The 17,284-nt window shown below is 35.5% G+C and overlaps 5 protein-coding genes across 14 annotated transcripts in view; 3 read left to right on the top strand and 2 right to left on the bottom strand.

Moving 5' to 3' along the window:
- Positions 1-4,765, bottom strand: part of LOC115245047 (N(4)-(Beta-N-acetylglucosaminyl)-L-asparaginase-like) — a 9,988-nt gene extending 5,223 nt beyond the window's left edge. Inside the window, exons 1-6 of one of the 7 annotated variants that reach the window (XM_029823122.1) lie at positions 2,113-2,425; positions 1,722-1,880; positions 1,463-1,619; positions 1,154-1,379; positions 783-1,087; positions 314-563 (exon numbers count right to left, since the gene is read on the bottom strand). In XM_029823122.1, the coding sequence (XP_029678982.1) occupies positions 314-563; positions 783-1,087; positions 1,154-1,379; positions 1,463-1,619; positions 1,722-1,866 (1,083 nt within the window). In that variant the 5' untranslated portion in view covers positions 1,867-1,880; positions 2,113-2,425. Of the gene's footprint in view, positions 1-99; positions 564-782; positions 1,088-1,153; positions 1,380-1,462; positions 1,620-1,721; positions 1,881-1,974; positions 2,059-2,112; positions 2,426-2,592; positions 2,732-2,767; positions 2,884-4,667 lie in introns of those variants that run through there. The other 6 variants (XM_029823119.1, XM_029823118.1, XM_029823117.1 and 3 more) reach the window with 6 other exon arrangements.
- LOC115245049 (thioredoxin-related transmembrane protein 2 homolog) lies at positions 2,735-4,689 on the top strand. Its single transcript, XM_029823123.1, has 5 exons — positions 2,735-3,178; positions 3,257-3,437; positions 3,510-3,693; positions 3,774-3,969; positions 4,067-4,689. Exons 1-5 carry the CDS (start codon positions 3,035-3,037, stop codon positions 4,163-4,165), a joined length of 804 nt encoding a protein of 267 aa, XP_029678983.1. The 5' UTR covers positions 2,735-3,034; the 3' UTR covers positions 4,166-4,689.
- A 57-nt stretch (positions 4,766-4,822) lies between the features above and the next one.
- Positions 4,823-7,140, top strand: LOC115245046 (angio-associated migratory cell protein). Of its 2 annotated transcripts, XM_029823114.1 has the most exons (8): positions 4,823-4,964; positions 5,035-5,260; positions 5,351-5,610; positions 5,699-5,846; positions 5,921-6,132; positions 6,362-6,550; positions 6,637-6,815; positions 6,950-7,140. In XM_029823114.1, exons 1-8 carry the CDS (start codon positions 4,962-4,964, stop codon positions 7,020-7,022), a joined length of 1,290 nt encoding a protein of 429 aa, XP_029678974.1. In that variant the 5' UTR covers positions 4,823-4,961; the 3' UTR covers positions 7,023-7,140. The 2 variants fall into 2 exon arrangements, with proteins under 2 accessions (XP_029678974.1, XP_029678975.1); XM_029823115.1 differs by lacking the exon at positions 4,823-4,964 and having other exon boundaries at positions 5,092-5,234.
- On the bottom strand, positions 6,838-8,406 carry LOC115245050 (UPF0598 protein CG30010). 2 transcript variants are annotated; one of them, XM_029823125.1, is made up of 4 exons: positions 7,869-8,406; positions 7,725-7,773; positions 7,443-7,663; positions 6,838-7,379 (listed from the first exon to the last, which is right to left on the bottom strand). In XM_029823125.1, the coding sequence occupies exons 1-4, from the start codon at positions 8,013-8,015 to the stop codon at positions 7,140-7,142; spliced, it is 657 nt and encodes a 218-aa protein (XP_029678985.1). In that variant the 5' UTR covers positions 8,016-8,406; the 3' UTR covers positions 6,838-7,139. The 2 variants fall into 2 exon arrangements, with proteins under 2 accessions (XP_029678985.1, XP_029678986.1); XM_029823126.1 differs by having other exon boundaries at positions 7,874-8,377.
- Positions 8,407-8,772: 366 nt separating this feature from the next.
- Positions 8,773-17,284, top strand: part of LOC115245045 (katanin p80 WD40 repeat-containing subunit B1) — an 11,279-nt gene continuing 2,767 nt past the window's right edge. Inside the window, exons 1-13 of one of the 2 annotated variants that reach the window (XM_029823112.1) lie at positions 8,773-8,910; positions 9,783-9,913; positions 10,047-10,391; positions 10,465-10,652; positions 10,728-10,878; positions 10,951-11,114; positions 11,194-11,315; positions 11,546-11,602; positions 11,945-12,494; positions 12,766-13,066; positions 13,413-13,592; positions 13,666-13,742; positions 13,820-13,894. In XM_029823112.1, the coding sequence (XP_029678972.1) occupies positions 8,877-8,910; positions 9,783-9,913; positions 10,047-10,391; positions 10,465-10,652; positions 10,728-10,878; positions 10,951-11,114; positions 11,194-11,315; positions 11,546-11,602; positions 11,945-12,494; positions 12,766-13,066; positions 13,413-13,592; positions 13,666-13,742; positions 13,820-13,894 (2,375 nt within the window). In that variant the 5' untranslated portion in view covers positions 8,773-8,876. The remainder of the gene's footprint in view (positions 8,911-9,782; positions 9,914-10,046; positions 10,392-10,464; positions 10,653-10,727; positions 10,879-10,950; positions 11,115-11,193; positions 11,316-11,545; positions 11,603-11,944; positions 12,495-12,765; positions 13,067-13,412; positions 13,593-13,665; positions 13,743-13,819; positions 13,895-17,284) is intronic. The other variant, XM_029823113.1, reaches the window with a different exon arrangement.

The following is a 17,284-nucleotide window of genomic DNA, read 5'->3' as shown; positions in this document are numbered from 1 at the left end:
TTTTTATTATTTTTTGTATATTCTATTTCTATAAAATATTGTTTGAAGAAGATATAGAAAAATAAATTAAGATGTGAAATAAAATGGATTTATATTGTATTTTTTTTTTTACATATGTTATACAATGTATCATGATACCACTCATAATACTTGCATTGAATTTATACAAATGCTTGCTCAGATATTTATAAGTTTAACATAGTTTAACATAGTATTTATATCTTTTTATAGTAACATCATTAAAAATGCTTATTCTATATTACTTTGTATTATTTTGAAGCTTAAACAAACTAAATGTAAATCAGCAATTTGCATCTTTTTTGTAGCAGTGTACCTTATAATTAGTGCATTCAACTGAAAGCAATCTTTTCCCCGAAGAATTTGCGATATAAAATGGAAATCCATCTTTCATTCCGTTACACGCAGCTCCAAATTCTCCTCTATTGTTCACGGTGATTATCCCACCGAAGAAGGTAGGATAGTGCTGAGCGATCCTATTAATCGCTTTTCTGGCAGCTGTATACGGCGTTGCTCCACGACGCATCTCCTCTACTGCCAAAAAACTATAAAAAGTATTAGCTTTTATTTTATGTACTAAATATATATATATGGTAATAGTAACATATATAAAATAGATTAAAATTATTATATATATATATATAATTATATTATAAGATATATAGAGGGACACCGAAATATAAAATTTAAAAATTAAGATAAAATAGAATTGTGAATTTAGAGAAATTAGCTCAATAAAGCTGAAAATGTATTAATATAAATACCTCGGTAAAAACCGCATCATAACATCTCCGTCGCCAGTAGAAGCTGCCGCGCCAACTTCTTGATCGGCGTATGCTCCAGCTCCTGGAATAGGAGAATCCCCGATGCGGCCGGGTATTTTGTGGTTGGCACCGTTCGTGGAAGTACCAGCTGCCGTACGTCCCTGCGAGTCTATCGCGAGCATACCGATTGTATCGTGATTTTCCTCGCTTCCTTCGAACATGTGTTCTTCGTAACTATTATCGTTGTCTTGTATGTTCTTTGACTTGTACGGCCCGCAGCTGGTCGTTGGATCCGGCTCAACATTCTAAAAATAATGAGAATATCGAATAATCAACGAAATAATGATAAAAAATTTGACTTCTTCCTGTACCTTCCAGAAATTGGGTTGACAGTTGTTTGTTTTCCATTGCGTCCACATCTGCGAGGATTCATTTGTCGTTAGAGATTCTTCCTTGAATCCCATCTTGACGGCGAACTTCGTACCCAGTTCTCCACCCAATAAAGAATGTTTTGTGTGGTGCAGCACCTTGCGAGCCACCGAAATAGCGCTCTTTACGTTCCGTAATCCTGCTATTGCGCCTACATCCATTGTCACTCTGTCGAAGAAATATATTTCTTGAATATCATTGATACAGATTAATTAAATAAGAAGAGATGTGTCTGTGATTGCTTTTATTACCCATCCATAATCATAGCATCCAATGTAGTTTCTCCAGACTCATCCGGACTGCCACCAAATCCTACGGTTCCTCTGCATTGTTCCGTCTCACATAGAGTGCATCCTTCTTCTATTGTGTCTAGAGCACTTTTCTTCTGATTATAAATCAGGTCCCACGCTTGTAAATTATAATTAAGAATGTTTTTAAATTGTCAGAGATTTTACACAAAATCGCCGTTCATTTCTCTTGGCAAATTCATGTTGAAATATATTAATATACCTTTTGTCGCTACAGTTGTATAATCCCAGGTGATCACTACCACAGGTAACAAGGGATTATTGTTAGTATCAGTCTTGTCAAATGCATTACTGAGCAAACAAGCTTCAAAGAGGAACAAGATCCCTACAAAATCGGCGAGCTTCATCCTTCTTGCAATCTCTGGAAATGTATGTTATATGGTCTTAGATACAGCATGAACTATGTACAAAAGAAAGTGGAGAGAAAATATCTTTGATAAATAGAGTATATTTACATGCTATATATATTGCACTAATTAGATAAGATTATTCTAGTGTTACAATAATGTGTATTGTTACTAGTAGACAATCAAAAGAACTGTGAATCTTTTATATTTTAAAATTTATATTATCTTTATATCCTTAATACATACATTGTCCTAAGATGTTTATAATTACAAATCATGTTGACGATAATAATATAATTCCAAAATGTTTTCCAATTGAACCGTGTAAAAACATTGGACTCATATTTAAAAGTATATATATAGTGTCCTGAAAGTATGCATTACTAGACAATCCTATATTGTGTTCAAAATTTCTTCTCTGCGTTGATTTTCTCTATTTCAAAGTTATTGAAGGAGCAAGCATTTCCTTTGTCCCAAAATTTTTTCTCAATTCCTATTCTTTTTCTAATGTCATATGCACGCAGAATAAAAATCTCATTCAATGTATTTGAACAATGTACATGTTATTAAAATAAGGGAAATTTCACAATAAAGACATTTCGTCTAATCCCGATGGCTCCACAATATGGATGTCAGTCGGCTGTACATTAAACTTTTGTTACAAAATATTACACATTATCATTCCCTCTTCAGCATTACGTCAATTTTCGCTTTACTCTAATTTACCTCATTTCCTTAATCCCACATATTTTTAGTCTCGGAAACTACACACAACGTTCACGAATACAAGTATAATACACATCGCGGTGTGTGTATGGTGTCGAGTTGTGTAACGTTCTTATTTATACATACGACCAAATAATATACAAAAATTAATTATATATTGTGACAGCGATCTTACATTTTGACTCGTTTGAGCAAAATTTATCGATACCTCTCCCGCCCACTTATACATGATCACGCAAAACAGCTGACACAAAACAGCTGACTGATTCTTATTATGTGCGCGGGTTAATGTTCGCGTTTTCAGGAATTGTCGAGGAAAAGGAACGAGTGATTTCCTGAGATAAATTCGTACAATAAAATCGTGTGATAATATTTTATGCTAATTCGATACACATCTCAAAGTAACCTGCTGCCGTAATTTCTCAATTTTGACTACGCGAAAATGTCCTTCAAAAAAGATCTGAGATTACTTGCAAAACCGTATTACTTGATAAATATTTTTCTCAGTATCTCGTATATCCTGTCCAAGCGCATTCCTGTAATCTGTAATTATATATTTGCTCAAAATGACTGCGAGCTCGATGGGGTGAGTGTACAACAATCTATTTTCATTATAATATCAGCGATATCTTTAATTATATTTTGTTAATAAATCCTTTTATAGAGGGAGACGGAAATTCTCTTCTTTCTTATGATCGTCATCATGATAAGGACAAGGAAGACTGGCAGTGTGACCATGATAAATTACTTGACATCTAGTTTTGTGTATACAAAAATAGCAAACTTGATCCTATGGTTCTATGCAGATGTGCGGATGGGCATTGTATTCGCATTTATTTTCATACGTAAGATAAAATGAAACACTAAAGTCTCATTATAAATTATTTTGTCAAAAGTAACATATCACATTTACTCAGTGTGCGGATTGGTGCTGCCAGAACCAACATATCAAGGGCCTGAAAATGTAATCTATTTACGTGGAGCCAATGGATTACAAGAGGAATTACGTGACACTAGAGTGGTCTGGCTGGTAGCATTTTACACAGCATGGAATCCAGCCTGTGTAACTTTTGCCCCGATATTTTCTGAGCTCTCTGCAGAGTAAGTGCTTTAGAGCTCAATTTCTTTTTAATCATTAAAAAATATTTCGTTGAATTGCTGCATCAAGAATTATTATACAGATATGCATTGGAGAATTTCAAATTTGGTAAAGTTGATGTTGGAAGATATCCAGATGCAGCAGCAAAGTATCATGTCAGTGATGCCAGTACAAGTAAACAATTGCCAACATTAATACTCTTTAAAGATGGCAAGGAAGTAGAACGACGTCCGTACGCGGATCACAAGGGAAAACTTGTCAAATTTCTTTTCTCGCTGGTATGTGTTATTTAAGGATGTAATTTTAAAATTCCAACTTATATAATTTATCTAATAAAATTCTGTTTTCCTTCATCTATTTGTCTCTATCTTTCAGGACAATGTAAAGGCTGCATTTGATCTCAATAATATTTACAATGATTGCAAGAAGAATCCTATCAAGAGAAAAGAGAAGAAGTCGCTAAAGGCAGAATAATGAAATGAAACTTAGGCATTTAATGAAAAAAACGTCCTTCGCAATTTACATCTAAGCGAATTTCAGTTAGACGGCTTCTACTGTGTAGAAAATCCACCTAGCGCGTTATCTCATCCGAGTTCTGAAGAGTCCTTAAACATATAAGGATTTGTAAATATATTTCGTTGCTTATTATAATCGATAATTTCATTTATATTCAGATAATCATGCATATAATGCATCATCGCTGATTGTTACAGCAGTATTACATATTATCTAATGTAAATGTGCCATATGTGAACATACAAAAGAACTTGTCATTACAATTAGCAATGTTACGTCGCTTCCTTTTATAATTTTCACTTCTTGTCAAATCATATTTGAATAAGTCTGAATTGGGATACGAAAGTTAGCAAAGCTTTTTATTTTTCAGATTTGAATTATTAATCTTAATTCGTTTTATATCTAAATTAAAATATGAAATAATAGTTGATTTCATATTTTATCTCTGTTATATACTCACCTAATAAACTTTGATGAGATTTTTTGACAGTCAAATTATTTTCACAATCCTTTATTTTCAAGCAATTGAAATCCTCTAAATTTTATTCTGTCTGATATTGTCTGAGAGGGCGTTATTGTTCGGCAGATCTCGCGTAAGGCTATCAGTGTCTATCTCTAAATTACATTGTCAATGTCAAAATCTGACTTGTGCTACATAACCACTTCTTGAAGGCATTTAAACCCGGAAAAGAAAGAAAAACACGTGTATTATAATATTTTATTTCAAACGACGCGGAAATAATTTAATCTTATTATGGTTAATATCAATTTTATATTATTGCTAATCGATTAATTTGTGTACTTGATTAATTATAATTTTCCAATAGATGGATAAACATACTCCGCCGCTTTCACCCGAAGTGAAGAATTCCTTCTCGGACGAAGATATGATCTCAGAAGAAGAAGTAGACGAGATTATCGACGAACTGCAGGAGAGATATAATTACGATAGTGGAGATTCAATGTCGGTGAATGAAAACGACAGCGACAATCAGATGGAGGATACCTCGCAAAGAGATGATGCCGTGTATGTCTTTCGCAGTCATTCATCTAGTAAGAAGCTACTTCAATCTTCGAATGGGATAAATTACTGATGAGAGATAGGGACTCTCATTATGCTAATGTTAAAAAAATTGATTTCAGCTCATTCAGTGTTCTGCTGCTCGTTGAGTAAAAACAGCGAGCTGGCAGCGACTGGAAGTGAAGAGGACAAGGCATACCTTTGGAACACCACCACAGGTGAAGTTATTCTCGAATGTACCGGCCATAAAGATAGCGTTATATTCACTGGATTCAATTACAATGATATGTACCTGGCTACTGGTGATATGAGTGGCATAATAAAATTATGGCAGATAAGCGACAAAGCTTGTGTTTGGGAGACTGCTTTAGACGACATTACGGTAAGCGTTCTTAACTAATAAGGTTTTATATTTCTCCATGCATATCTATGCAACAATCTGTTAATAATCCTTCTTTTAATCATTCTAGTGGATAAAGTGGCACAATTCCGCTAATGTCTTATTAGTAGGCTTGGAAACAGGAGGGGTTCACATGTTTAAAGTACCGGAAGGTGCTTGCAAAGTCTTTGCGCAGGGATATGGTGATAGAGTAGAAACTGGTGTAATTCTTCCCGATGGTATGGAGAATAAATATACTTTTAAACTTATTTAGTAAGCAAAATATCATGTTTAAAATCTAAATCTTGTGTAGGAAAACATGCTGCAGTGGGATACTACAGTGGCACGATTCGTGTAATAGATTTAAAAACAAACAGCATACTCTCTACAATGTCCTGTCATCCAACAGAAGTACATGGACACTCAAGTGCTATCACTGCCCTCGACTGTCATGTGAATAATAATTTGTTGATTTCAGCATCACTAAATGGCAAGACTATATTAAGCACAGCACATAATGGCAAGGTAAAGGAAATTTCTACAAATTCTTTTTGATGTACGTATTGTATCTCTATCCTATATGTGTAAAGTATTATTTCAACACGAACTCTTCCTGTTTCCAAGCCTACTAATAGTTGAATAACATTTCTTTGTGTATAAAAGTTACAAATTAGTCGATTATGAGGAATTTAAGCTTTCTATATAAATGATTAATCCATAGTTTAATAACTTCATATGCTAAAATATTTTTCAGATAACTTGTATACTTCAAGATTTAAATCCTTTAAAAGACGAAGCAGAGACTAGTGAAGGAGATAATGTAAATAGTGTTAGCATAGAAACTATAGCATTTTGTAAAGATCCTATGTTCCCAGTTGCTGCAGTTGGAACAATCGAACAGAATTCTTCTGGAAAACTTTACATATGCGATTATTCTAAACAAGTATAATATTCTTTATATATGTTTACATATAAGTATTATATTACCTTTCAAAACAAAAGCTGTTCTAAATCGAGATTTTTCTTCAGATTCTTAGGCATGAAATTACACAAGAAGGAGGTGTTACGAAACTTGTTTGGACCAATACATCAATATTGTTTACAGCAGGACTAGATGGTATATTAAGATGTTTTGATGCAAGAGCAGGTCGCTGTCTCAAAACATTCTCAGGTCACAAAGCGACTATACTTGACTTCTGTATATCCGAGTAAGTCATTGTACAACATTTTCGAGCATTTAAAATTATTCTAATCGTTGCCTTGAAAATTTATTTTCGAAACTTTCTTGTTTGCAACATATTCGATCTTTCCCATGATATTTAACAATATATATATTTTTCAGTGATGAGAAAAAAATATTGACAGTTTCCGACGATACCACCGCCAGGATCTTCGATATCTCGTCCATAATATAAAACATAGGCAACTAGGAATATATATATAAATATATATTTTTGCATGTATTTAAAAAAATAGTTTATAGAATATGAATCTTTGTTTCTTTATAAATTATGAATAAAATTTCATTATTTTTATCTAACTCCTTGTGTCAATTTGTCTTTGTACCATACTGTATCGAGCTCGTATCGTTTATCTTTCCACATGAAATGTGTCGGCGCGCTTTCCTGACCGTTTTCGAAATCGAAGAAAGCACTGAATTCGATAGCTATATTCGACCTCACCAAGCCAATCCCACCCGTTTTTTCCAGTGCAGGATGGTACACTCTCCCCGTATTAACGTTCATAAACAATTTTTGCGGCTCAAATGGCACCTATAACAAATTACAGCAAAGCATAAAAAAATATAATTTTATTATATAGATTTATAGAATTACCATTAGCAAATCATCTGCATGTGCATAACTGAACCAATCTTCCTCTGCATTAGTTTCCACATTATGCTTCTGGATCACTTTTGTAAAAACCAATGGTAGGTCGTCACATCTCACATAATTTCTTTCCACACCACAGATAGACAAAAATGGAAAATCATCCATGTAACGACCAGTATTATTAATTTTCAGATGCTTAAAGAAGAACGCCAAAAACTTCTTGTCTGGAACATAGTTTATACATATATGAATAATGGTTCAATTAATATAAACATTATTGAATACCTTTAAAGCATGATGTAAAATTCCTTATGCGAACATCATCGAGAAACAGCTGTAAACAAGAAGTTCCAATATTATTTGTGAAATACTAATTCATTTATTATTGACAAAAGTTTCTACTCAGAAATATAATGAAATGAAAAATACCATGCCTTGATGATCAATGTAGTAGAAGTACTCTCGCACACGAGGCTGAGGAGATTGACCTTGGACATATATTGCGTAAGCCCTTTTAGAAAAAGGAAAATTTCGACTTGCTATGGAACTAATATGCATACGAAGTATCGATGTCATTTTAACAAGTGTGAGCTTAAGTGTGAGCTTAACTTACAAAGCTTTCTATTTAATATCCTATTAAAATTTAAAAAAATTATATAGACAACCAAAAAAATATAAATGTTTTTTATAACAATGTAAACACAGGTTTCATAATTATTATTTAATGGAGCGCGTTAATTATTTATCACAGTCCAATATTGTTCTACATCAATTGTATATAAAGTTCACATCTTTTATAACAAATAACATCTTTATCAAACGTCAAACTTTTTTCGTGATTATTGCAAGTTGGCACAAGCTTGTCAGCTTGTCATATAATTTATAAGAGTTTTTGTTTTCTGCCAGAGTAAATATATTTATCTTAACCGTTTTCTACGTGCTATTTTATCGAAAACCGGTAAGTTTCAATTAGCGTCATCTAGTGAAATCTCGGACATCTTTCGAGACGTCATTTCATTACCCACATGCAGACGGACGAAAGAAAGAGAGAGAGAGAGAAAGAGAGAGAGAGAGAGAGAGAGAGAGAGAGAAAGACAAATAGATAGTGAGAGATTCAAGAGATGATATACGACGATAAGAGGTGGCAGTTTCTTGAGTGAGAGAGGTGATTATTTTCCGCGCTCGTGAACACACGTCACGTATTTTTCTCTCCACATTCTCCCGAGGGGGGAGCGGCGACGCGACGCGACGCCACGCGTCGCGGTGTCCGGTCGCGAAAGGAAGAGGTAAAGATTCCGAGTAGAAGAGAAGAGACGGCTGCTGCTGCTACTGCTGATAAACATGTTACGTCCGCGCGAAAGGAGATCGTACGACGTGCGTCAACCGAAATCCCGAGCTGCCGCAGCTACCAAATAAGTCCGCGCGCGCGGCACGAAGATGGCCTCGTCCACGAGGAGATCCTGGAAGCTCCGTAAGATAATCGTCCACAGGAAAACGAACGTCCCTGACGCGTCCTCGAGTATCCTCCTACGCGCTGCAGGAAACTCGCTCTCTTCTCAGTCTCTCCGTGGATAAACGGTCTCTGTTTATACAAGCTTAGCTAACGATTGCTACTCGCGGTTTCTTCCAATTATGGTTATAACTGGCTCATCAAGGATTTGTCCCGCAGCGAGAGTGAGAAGGTCGTTTCTTCGCACGGAGTCGAAACGCTAAATTATAGCGCTATTTGATTCCCTGTGGACAAAAATTAATTTTTACAAATGACAGATAATTTTTATTTGTCGAAAAAATTTGTTGATTTTTCTTTTTTTAAAAAAATAATGTAGAAAAAAATGTTAAACATTTAAAACGTTAAATGTTAAAAACGACTGTGAAAAAAAATTAGCGAAAAAAAATAGTAGAAATTGTTATTCTTAATTTTTTAATCATGGGATTCCAAAACAAATGATCTTTGTTTATGTAATTTGTTTCAATTGACATTTTCAAATTATCATAATTTGTTTGTCAATAATTTATTATATAGCAAGAATGAGAAATTATTTATCAGAGAAGCAGAAGTGTTGATATTGAATTAGTATGGACAGAGAATTTCGTAAAGCTATGATTTGACAAACAAATAATTATATATTAAATAAATAAACTACTCTTTTCTTCAGTTAATAATATTAAAAATATATATATATATATATAAGCTTATTTGCATATAAGTTTACACTTATTCATGAAAATAGAAATGTATCTTATTTTTATCACACTTCTATTGTGCTAATACGAATGAATTAGCATGCATATATATATATATATATATTATCGATGTGAGATGTGTTCTTTTTTTTCTCGCAGAGGAATTTGTCGCCCATACGCCAAATGTCAATTGCTTGGCGTTAGGCCACAAATCTGGTCGTGTCTTAGTAACTGGCGGTGAAGATAAAAAAGTAAACCTATGGGCCGTTGGAAAGCAGAACTGTATTATGGTAATTATTGCATAATAATTTTGTTATCATCACCAAATTCATTGAAATAGCTTGCATTTTAATGTGAATACATAAAACATTGTACAGCAATATCAATAAAGCAATTCCTGTCTCTTTTTTTTTTTTTTCTTAGAGCCTGAGTGGCCATACCACTCCCATAGAATGCGTACGCTTTGGCCAAACAGAAGATCTTGTATGCGCTGGCTCACAGACAGGTGCGTTGAAGATTTGGGATCTGGAACATGCCAAATTAGCACGCACACTAACAGGACACAAATCCGGAATACGTTGCATGGACTTCCACCCTTACGGGGAACTGCTCGCTTCCGGGAGTTTGGATACAGCGATTAAATTGTGGGATATTCGCAGAAAAGGCTGTATCTTTACATACAAGGGACACAATAGGACTGTGAACAGCTTAAAGTTCAGTCCTGATGGACAGTGGATCGCCAGCACTGGAGAGGAAGGAATGGTTAAGGTGAATTAAATTCTGTCTTCTATATATATATGCGAAAAAGATGACACTGACGTCTGTGTTATTTTCCGATTAGCTGTGGGACCTAAAGGCCGGTAGACAACTAAGGGAATTTTCAGAACACAGAGGTCCGGCCACAACCGTTGAGTTTCATCCGCACGAATTTCTATTAGCCAGCGGTAGCGCCGATAGAACGGTACACTTCTGGGACTTGGAGTCATTTCAACTCGTATCTTCCACAGAACAGAGTTCTTCGGTCATACGGTGAGTTAGAACGACAATAATCCTTCAACATAACGACTTGATGGCCAGGTTAATCTTTTTATCGCGATGTTTTAGGTGCCTGTACTTTAGTCAAGGCGGAGAATGCCTCTTCGTTGGTAGTCATGACGTTTTAAAAGTTTATGGCTGGGAACCAGGCAGAACGTTGGACACGATACCCACCGGCTGGGGAAAGGTCCAAGACATAGCCGTCGCTCAAAATCAATTGGTACGACGAGATACATCAAACTATCGTTTTTACGTGCAGTATAGTTTATGTTGAGATATAAAATTGTTTCAGATCGGCGCGAGTTTCCACACCGCGAATGTTATTTTATACGTGTGTGACTTAAAGAAAATTGCACCATTAGGAGGAATATCTGCCGTCAGTTCGCCGTTCAGTCATGGAAATTCTCTGAGAAAGAGCTTCTCCAGAGAACGACCGATCGGATTGAAAAAGCATACGTACGTTTTACAAAATTCGAATTCGGGGTTACATTCGGTGAATTGAGTTCGCTATAATATATATTTTTTTCGCTTAAAGACTGGATGTAAGAACGATAGAAGAGGCGGACAAATCCGGCACGGATCCGGAAGATGAGGCTACCTACGCGGATATACCCAACGTAACCGACTACAGGGACATTTTCCAGCCGAGTAGGGCATGTAAGTGGTTTGCTACATCCGTCTTGTAATGTCTCATTGTTCGTCGAGTCTGTGACAAAAATATCCCTCTCCTATTCTAACGTCTAATCTAATCCTTCACGATTCACTAACGGATATACGACTAATAAACACACTAGATACACAGAGTGTCTCATACACAAACGTATCGAGTACGTCTAAATGTGAATGCATAGTTTTTGAATGAGCATGCCGCGCATGATATGTTTCAGTGTCTCGCACACCACCTCCCGAATTCTCCGAGGCTTTCCAGGAGCCTCATGATATAGGTGAGTTTTGTGCAATAACCTTCGCACGGATTACTAAACGATATAAATCCTGACGGAATAAGTATGAATTTTACTATAACAACATCTGAATACTTTTTTGTGGATGTTCAAATATTAATATTACGCGGAAAAAAATTCAGTTAAATCATTTAAAGATTGAAGAAAGATTTATTTAAAAATGTGAAGAAATTTTCTATTAAAAATTTACTAGAAAAACTATCCAGCTTGTTAAGATTTATGCTTTAGACTTATTTGAATACTTAGTGATATTACTTTGTTTCCAAAATTTCCGAATTTCTTAAAAGAGAGTAAGCAAACATCGACATTGTTGATCTTTTTTAGATCCGACGCAGCCGCAGATATTACGAAATCTCTCTACCTCAATGTCGAACCTGAGCACAATGGAACGCGAGGAAGTGCCACCGGTTTCATTACCCTCCTCGCCACCTCCTCCGGCGCCCACGTTATCCCTAATGAAGCCGATACCGGTACCGGTACGCGTTCAGCCAATCAAGTCGTCGCCGCCGATTCAGAGGAATCCGATCACATCAACGAGCCAGATCAGGGCAAATCTACAGGCGAACAATAGCCTTAACCAACGAGCCTCCAAGAACTGCGCGTCCATACCACCGTTAAGGCAGAGCATTACACCACTTCCGGGCAAAAGAGTAAGCACCACCGATCAAGCAGTGCCGGCGGCACCCTTAGGACCGCAAAGATCGAACTCGACCTTGACACCGCGCGTCGCGCCGATGGCCGCGGTGATTCCCGTGATGGACGACGGCAAGTTAAAGAATAGAGTACCTAGCCCGGATTCTCCGAAGTATTATCTGAAAAGGCAGAACAGCAGAGACGGAGAACAGCAGGGATATGAAAGTGATTATCCTGTACAGTAAGTATCCCTACGAGATATTAACACAAAAATTTATTTTAAAAGTATGGAAATATGGAATATATGTAGATATAAATTTTTGAATAGAAATTAATGAAGATTTTTTTATATACTTTAGGGCCACATAATATTTCTTGAAATTCTAAAATCCTTAGAAGGATATGATTTTTTAGTGTCGCAGAGTATCTTAATGCATGTAAAAATTAATTAATTTTATGGAGAAAAACGTAACATTTTATAACGCTTATCTTCTGAATGATTTATCTCGCAGAATTAATAACATAAGGCACAGTCCATCCGATCCCGCACTGAACAGGCCGAATACCGCGCAGTCGAGGTCGACGTCGCTCAATCGAAACTTTGCTACCTCAACCGTGCTGTCGGCGCGCAACACCTCCACAACCACGTTATCCACGAAAAAGACACCTAACAAGGCGCAGATTTCGCCGAATCCCAAGGTCGACGTGCGCATCTCGCAGATAAGAAACAACGTCGAAGAGACGGACAAGGACGAACTAGTGCCGATGAGCGCCGACAAACCTTACGGTTTGGACGTAGAAAATTTCCTACCGGTAAGTCTTACCCTTAAAAAAAAAAAAAAACCTTCCATAAATACACGTATGCCAAATATTAATATAACGTCAGAGATCTAAACTGAAATTCGAAAAAATTTTAATTTTAATAAGAAGTTTAATGTAGAGATATAATACAAAAACCAATAAATATAATACAATACAGAAATATAATACAAAATTCAATATGCCAAGTTTACTCTTGTTTTTTAAATAATTAATGATATTTCTTTTCATTAATTAACTTCGGATTAATTATATATTAATATTTTTATTTTATCTTTATAAAAGTGATGTTGAGAGATGTTTTTAAGTTCTTATGTGAAAAAATACTTGTGTTTTGCAGCAAAGTTACACTGGTTCCACATCATTAGGTTATTCTCAAATGGGCGTGCTGACGGAAATGTCGGAGGCCGAGGTGTTGAATAGCATGATGCGCAGCCATGATTCGATGATGGCGGTACTTAAAAGTCGGCATCGCTCATTACAGATCATATATTCCCTTTGGCACAACAAAGATCTCAAGGTAGTCATTTACTCCATCTCCGCGTCGAAAGATACAATTGCATGGGAAATATAACGTTATGTGTTAATTTCAGGCCGCGGTGGAATCTGCGGTCGCGATGAATGACTTAGCAATCATCGTGGATCTCTTGGGTATTCTGACATTAAAACCGTACGTAAGCTTTATCTAATGATTTAAATTTCATGAGGCAATTTTTTTTCATTGTCAGTATGTATTTTTGTTCACAGAGCGATGTGGAACTTGGATCTATGCAATTGCTTATTGGGTCCCATTAACGATCTCCTTCAAAGTAAATACGAAATGTGAGTACGAAATCATATTTTGTCCTGTGTTTCTTTTTTATCTATATTTCCTAAGATATTATTTTTTTCGAAATATTATTTTCAAGCTAGTCATATTTCCAAATCGATTTGTTTTACTATCACGCTTGTATATGCGTCAGATAATTCGCATTCGTATTTCATTGCCGTATTATACGCGTATATTTAAAGATGACGTAAAGATGATGGTGAATATTCATCGTTTTTTGCTTTGTGCATCTATTATCATCTAAGATTACTTCATCTTCGACGGTGAAACACCGCGCACACGTGCAGCATTGTATTGGAAAATCGAGACACCCCTTCCGAAAGGGGTTGTTGCGCTCTTCTCTTCAGCCCCGTGTTCGAACGGAGTACTACGCAGTATGGGAATGGCTAATTTGCCAAAGCGGGGAAATCCGAGGCGAGCGTTAGGGCGATGCGCGAAATTAGCCGAGACAATGGGAGATAGCGGCAGATGCAAATTCGACTAGGCGCGCGGATCCTTTCCTGTCGCGCGACGAGTCGTATTGTTTGCGAGGCGAATTGAAATCTGAAGTGTCGCACGCTCGCATATGCCGGTGCGGAGCGGTGACAGTGGACAGATATAGACAGCCGAGTGTCATCTTCAACGCCAAACGGCCGTCACGCAAATGTAAATCTGTCGAAGGTACAGACGTACGTTGCGGCTCTGATAATGACTCGGAAAAAAATTGAGAGAGTAAACTTTTGGAAAATAAAAGTTTAAAAAGATTTTAGTGTTTAAAAATTCGAAAATCATAAAAACGTAGAGAACTCTAAAATTTAAAAAAATTATAAAAATTATAAATTTGCAAATTTGGGAAATTACTCGAACTATAAAAGTAATTAAATTGCACTGATTTCCTTCTTGAGATGACATATATTGAGCAATACTTAAAAATATAGTTTTTCACATTCAAAATAAAGTTTTAAATTACTGTTATCTCCTATAATTGTGCGCAACTTCCTGGGCGTTCAGTTATAAATCCGAGAGAGGAGGAGGTAGCTTGTCTTTTATGTCCGTTTGACGTATGAAAGTGGGCGATTAACCGACTGCCCTCAGTTCCAAGCTGTTGCTCTGTCGTGACGCGAGGAACGACTGTTTCCTTCCGTGTTTTATTGCAGACTATCATTATTCACCCTCGGCTTTTTTTCTTTTATTTCGTCCACGTGTTGCCTCGCAAGAATCGTCACGCTATGCTTGCCGTAATTATCAAAAAATAGTTCAAAAACAATCCGTGAGGATTTATGTGAATTTTAAAAGTTGTAATTATAATTTAATTTTTTTTTTTTTATCAAAATATTTTATATAGATATTATGTAAAAATATTAATGAATTATATATAAAAAATGATTATTTAGTTAAAATATCATTATGATTATTTAAATTTATTCAGTTTTATTTTAATCATATATATAATATTAAAAACTGTTATATAATTCGTTTATATAATGTAAAATATTTTATTATTGAATTCTTTCGTTATATTACATAATTAACGTACAATATAATATCTATCGCAAGCTTAATTTTTTGCACCAATCAAAATTTGTGCACTGCTGCCCTGTTCTATTAATCAGTTTTCTATATTTTTTCAATCTTTCTCCGTTCGATCAGCTTGAAACTACTTTGATATTAATTTAATGATTAATTAATCGTGCAGCAGGTCGGTTGTACAACTTCCGACGAACTCGTGAGGGTTGCCCTCCCCAAAATTAGGCTTCGATCAAGTACCACGGGCACCTAATGACTTAACGAGCTTCCCGTTTCTTCTCTTTCTTCCCGAGTCTTACTGCTCTCTCCCGTCGAATATTTATGACCTCGCACGTGTTGTAGCGAAGTCCGTAATACGCGCATACATTTACAGGCTGGTCCAGCTGGAGTGTAAAGGATCATCTTCCTATAACGACACTACATATGTGCCATTACCTATTTTTTCCATAATTTTTTTTAATTAATTAATTCCTTTTTTTTTAATTTAAAATTGTATCTTTAGCGATTTCTTAATTCTCTCTATAATTTTTATTAATCTATTTCTTCTCTTCACGAATTATTAAATAATTTAAAACAATCTTTTTTACAGAATATAAAACTTTGTAAAAAGTTGTAGAAAATACTATCGCTTTAATTGGACTACTCATGCTATAATGATGCCGATTACCTGGTACAATTTCACTGAACCGGTTAATAGCAGTTACTTATTAGCACCCCACGCATATATACTTAATAATATGAAAAGTGAATTTAAACTAATTATTTACCGCTAGGCAGCTGTCGTTCGCAGTCACTCGTAATAGCGATACCGTCGAGCCATTTGTTTATGCCTGCCATTCTGCTCGAAAATGCATATAATTTTCCATTAGCCGTTCTTAATTTGCCATTAATAATCTTATTATTAATCTCCACCTTAAAGAGAATGTTCATTACTTAATTACTGTAATATTTAACAACATTAAACATGAAAATAATAATTTTTGCTAATTAATTTTTTGTTAGATTATTGTCTAGAAATAATTAATAAATTTGCATCTCTTTAATTTATCGAGATAAATTCGGGAACACTCAGCGTGTTTGCGTACTAGATTTGCGTTTTTGCCAAGGAGTGGTGTTCCCATTGTACTTTGATTTCGCAATCGTCGATGGGAGCAAACTCGACGACGGACAAATATACACATCTCGGACGGCGATATTATATAGTGGCAGTTTGCATATAGCTCGCTCGTCGCTTTCACGCCTCGTTCGTCACGGCCTTTCGTCCTGGACCTGGTGCCTCGTGAGAAAAAAAAGAGATCGCCGGCCAGAATGTCCAGACGCGTGTCACGAGGGAGGGTCCGTGCCCCGCCCGATCGTTTTCCAATTTCGCGATCGCTTCTCGTTTCCCCTCTCTATTCCCCCTTTACCTATTTATCTCTATAGATTTTCATTGGAAAGAAAAAAATTCTTTTTTTTTCCTGTAAAATCTTCACAATTATCTGATGAAGATAAAAATAGAAAAATGAATTTGTTATAGTTAATAATTTGTCATGATAATCAATTGATATTTATATTATAATAAATATATATATATATATATATATATTATATGATACAAATATGAAAAATAATAGCAGACGATAATAAGACTGCTTTCTTTTGCATGTGCATCTGTCTTTATTTTTATTTTGTTTACTTAATTCGCTATCTCTTCTTCTCTCTTTCTTTTTCTCTTTCTCTTTTTTTTTTTCAAGAGAGAATCTGACAAATGTGAGCGTTTTTATATGCGCGTTGCACGTTATAATCGGACGGTAAAGACAAGTCATGAATCTTATCGCGTATTACCGTTAAACCAGGTATAATCAATTTAATTGTCTGTATAATGGGAAATGTCCTAT

This window comes from Formica exsecta, unplaced genomic scaffold (assembly GCF_003651465.1).
Source record: "Formica exsecta isolate Colony F162 unplaced genomic scaffold, ASM365146v1 scaffold90, whole genome shotgun sequence".
In the NCBI taxonomy this organism is placed as follows: Eukaryota; Metazoa; Arthropoda; class Insecta; order Hymenoptera; family Formicidae; genus Formica; species Formica exsecta.
Note: the sequence above shows the minus strand (reverse complement) of the source record. Positions and strands in the feature narration are given on the sequence as shown.

Coding starts and splice junctions, on each gene's coding strand:
- LOC115245049 (XM_029823123.1), top strand. CDS start 3,035: ATGTCCTTCAAAAAAGATCTGAGATTACTTGCAAAACCGTATTACTTG. Junction 3,179..3,256: donor ATGACTGCGAGCTCGATGGG/GTGAGTGTACAA, acceptor ATCCTTTTATAG/AGGGAGACGGAAATTCTCTT. Junction 3,970..4,066: donor TCAAATTTCTTTTCTCGCTG/GTATGTGTTATT, acceptor TCTATCTTTCAG/GACAATGTAAAGGCTGCATT.
- LOC115245046 (XM_029823114.1), top strand. Junction 5,611..5,698: donor CTGCTTTAGACGACATTACG/GTAAGCGTTCTT, acceptor TAATCATTCTAG/TGGATAAAGTGGCACAATTC. Junction 6,551..6,636: donor TATGCGATTATTCTAAACAA/GTATAATATTCT, acceptor ATTTTTCTTCAG/ATTCTTAGGCATGAAATTAC.
- LOC115245050 (XM_029823125.1), bottom strand. CDS start 8,015: ATGACATCGATACTTCGTATGCATATTAGTTCCATAGCAAGTCGAAAT. Junction 7,664..7,724: donor TTTTACATCATGCTTTAAAG/GTATTCAATAAT, acceptor ACTATGTTCCAG/ACAAGAAGTTTTTGGCGTTC. Junction 7,380..7,442: donor ATGCAGATGATTTGCTAATG/GTAATTCTATAA, acceptor AATTTGTTATAG/GTGCCATTTGAGCCGCAAAA.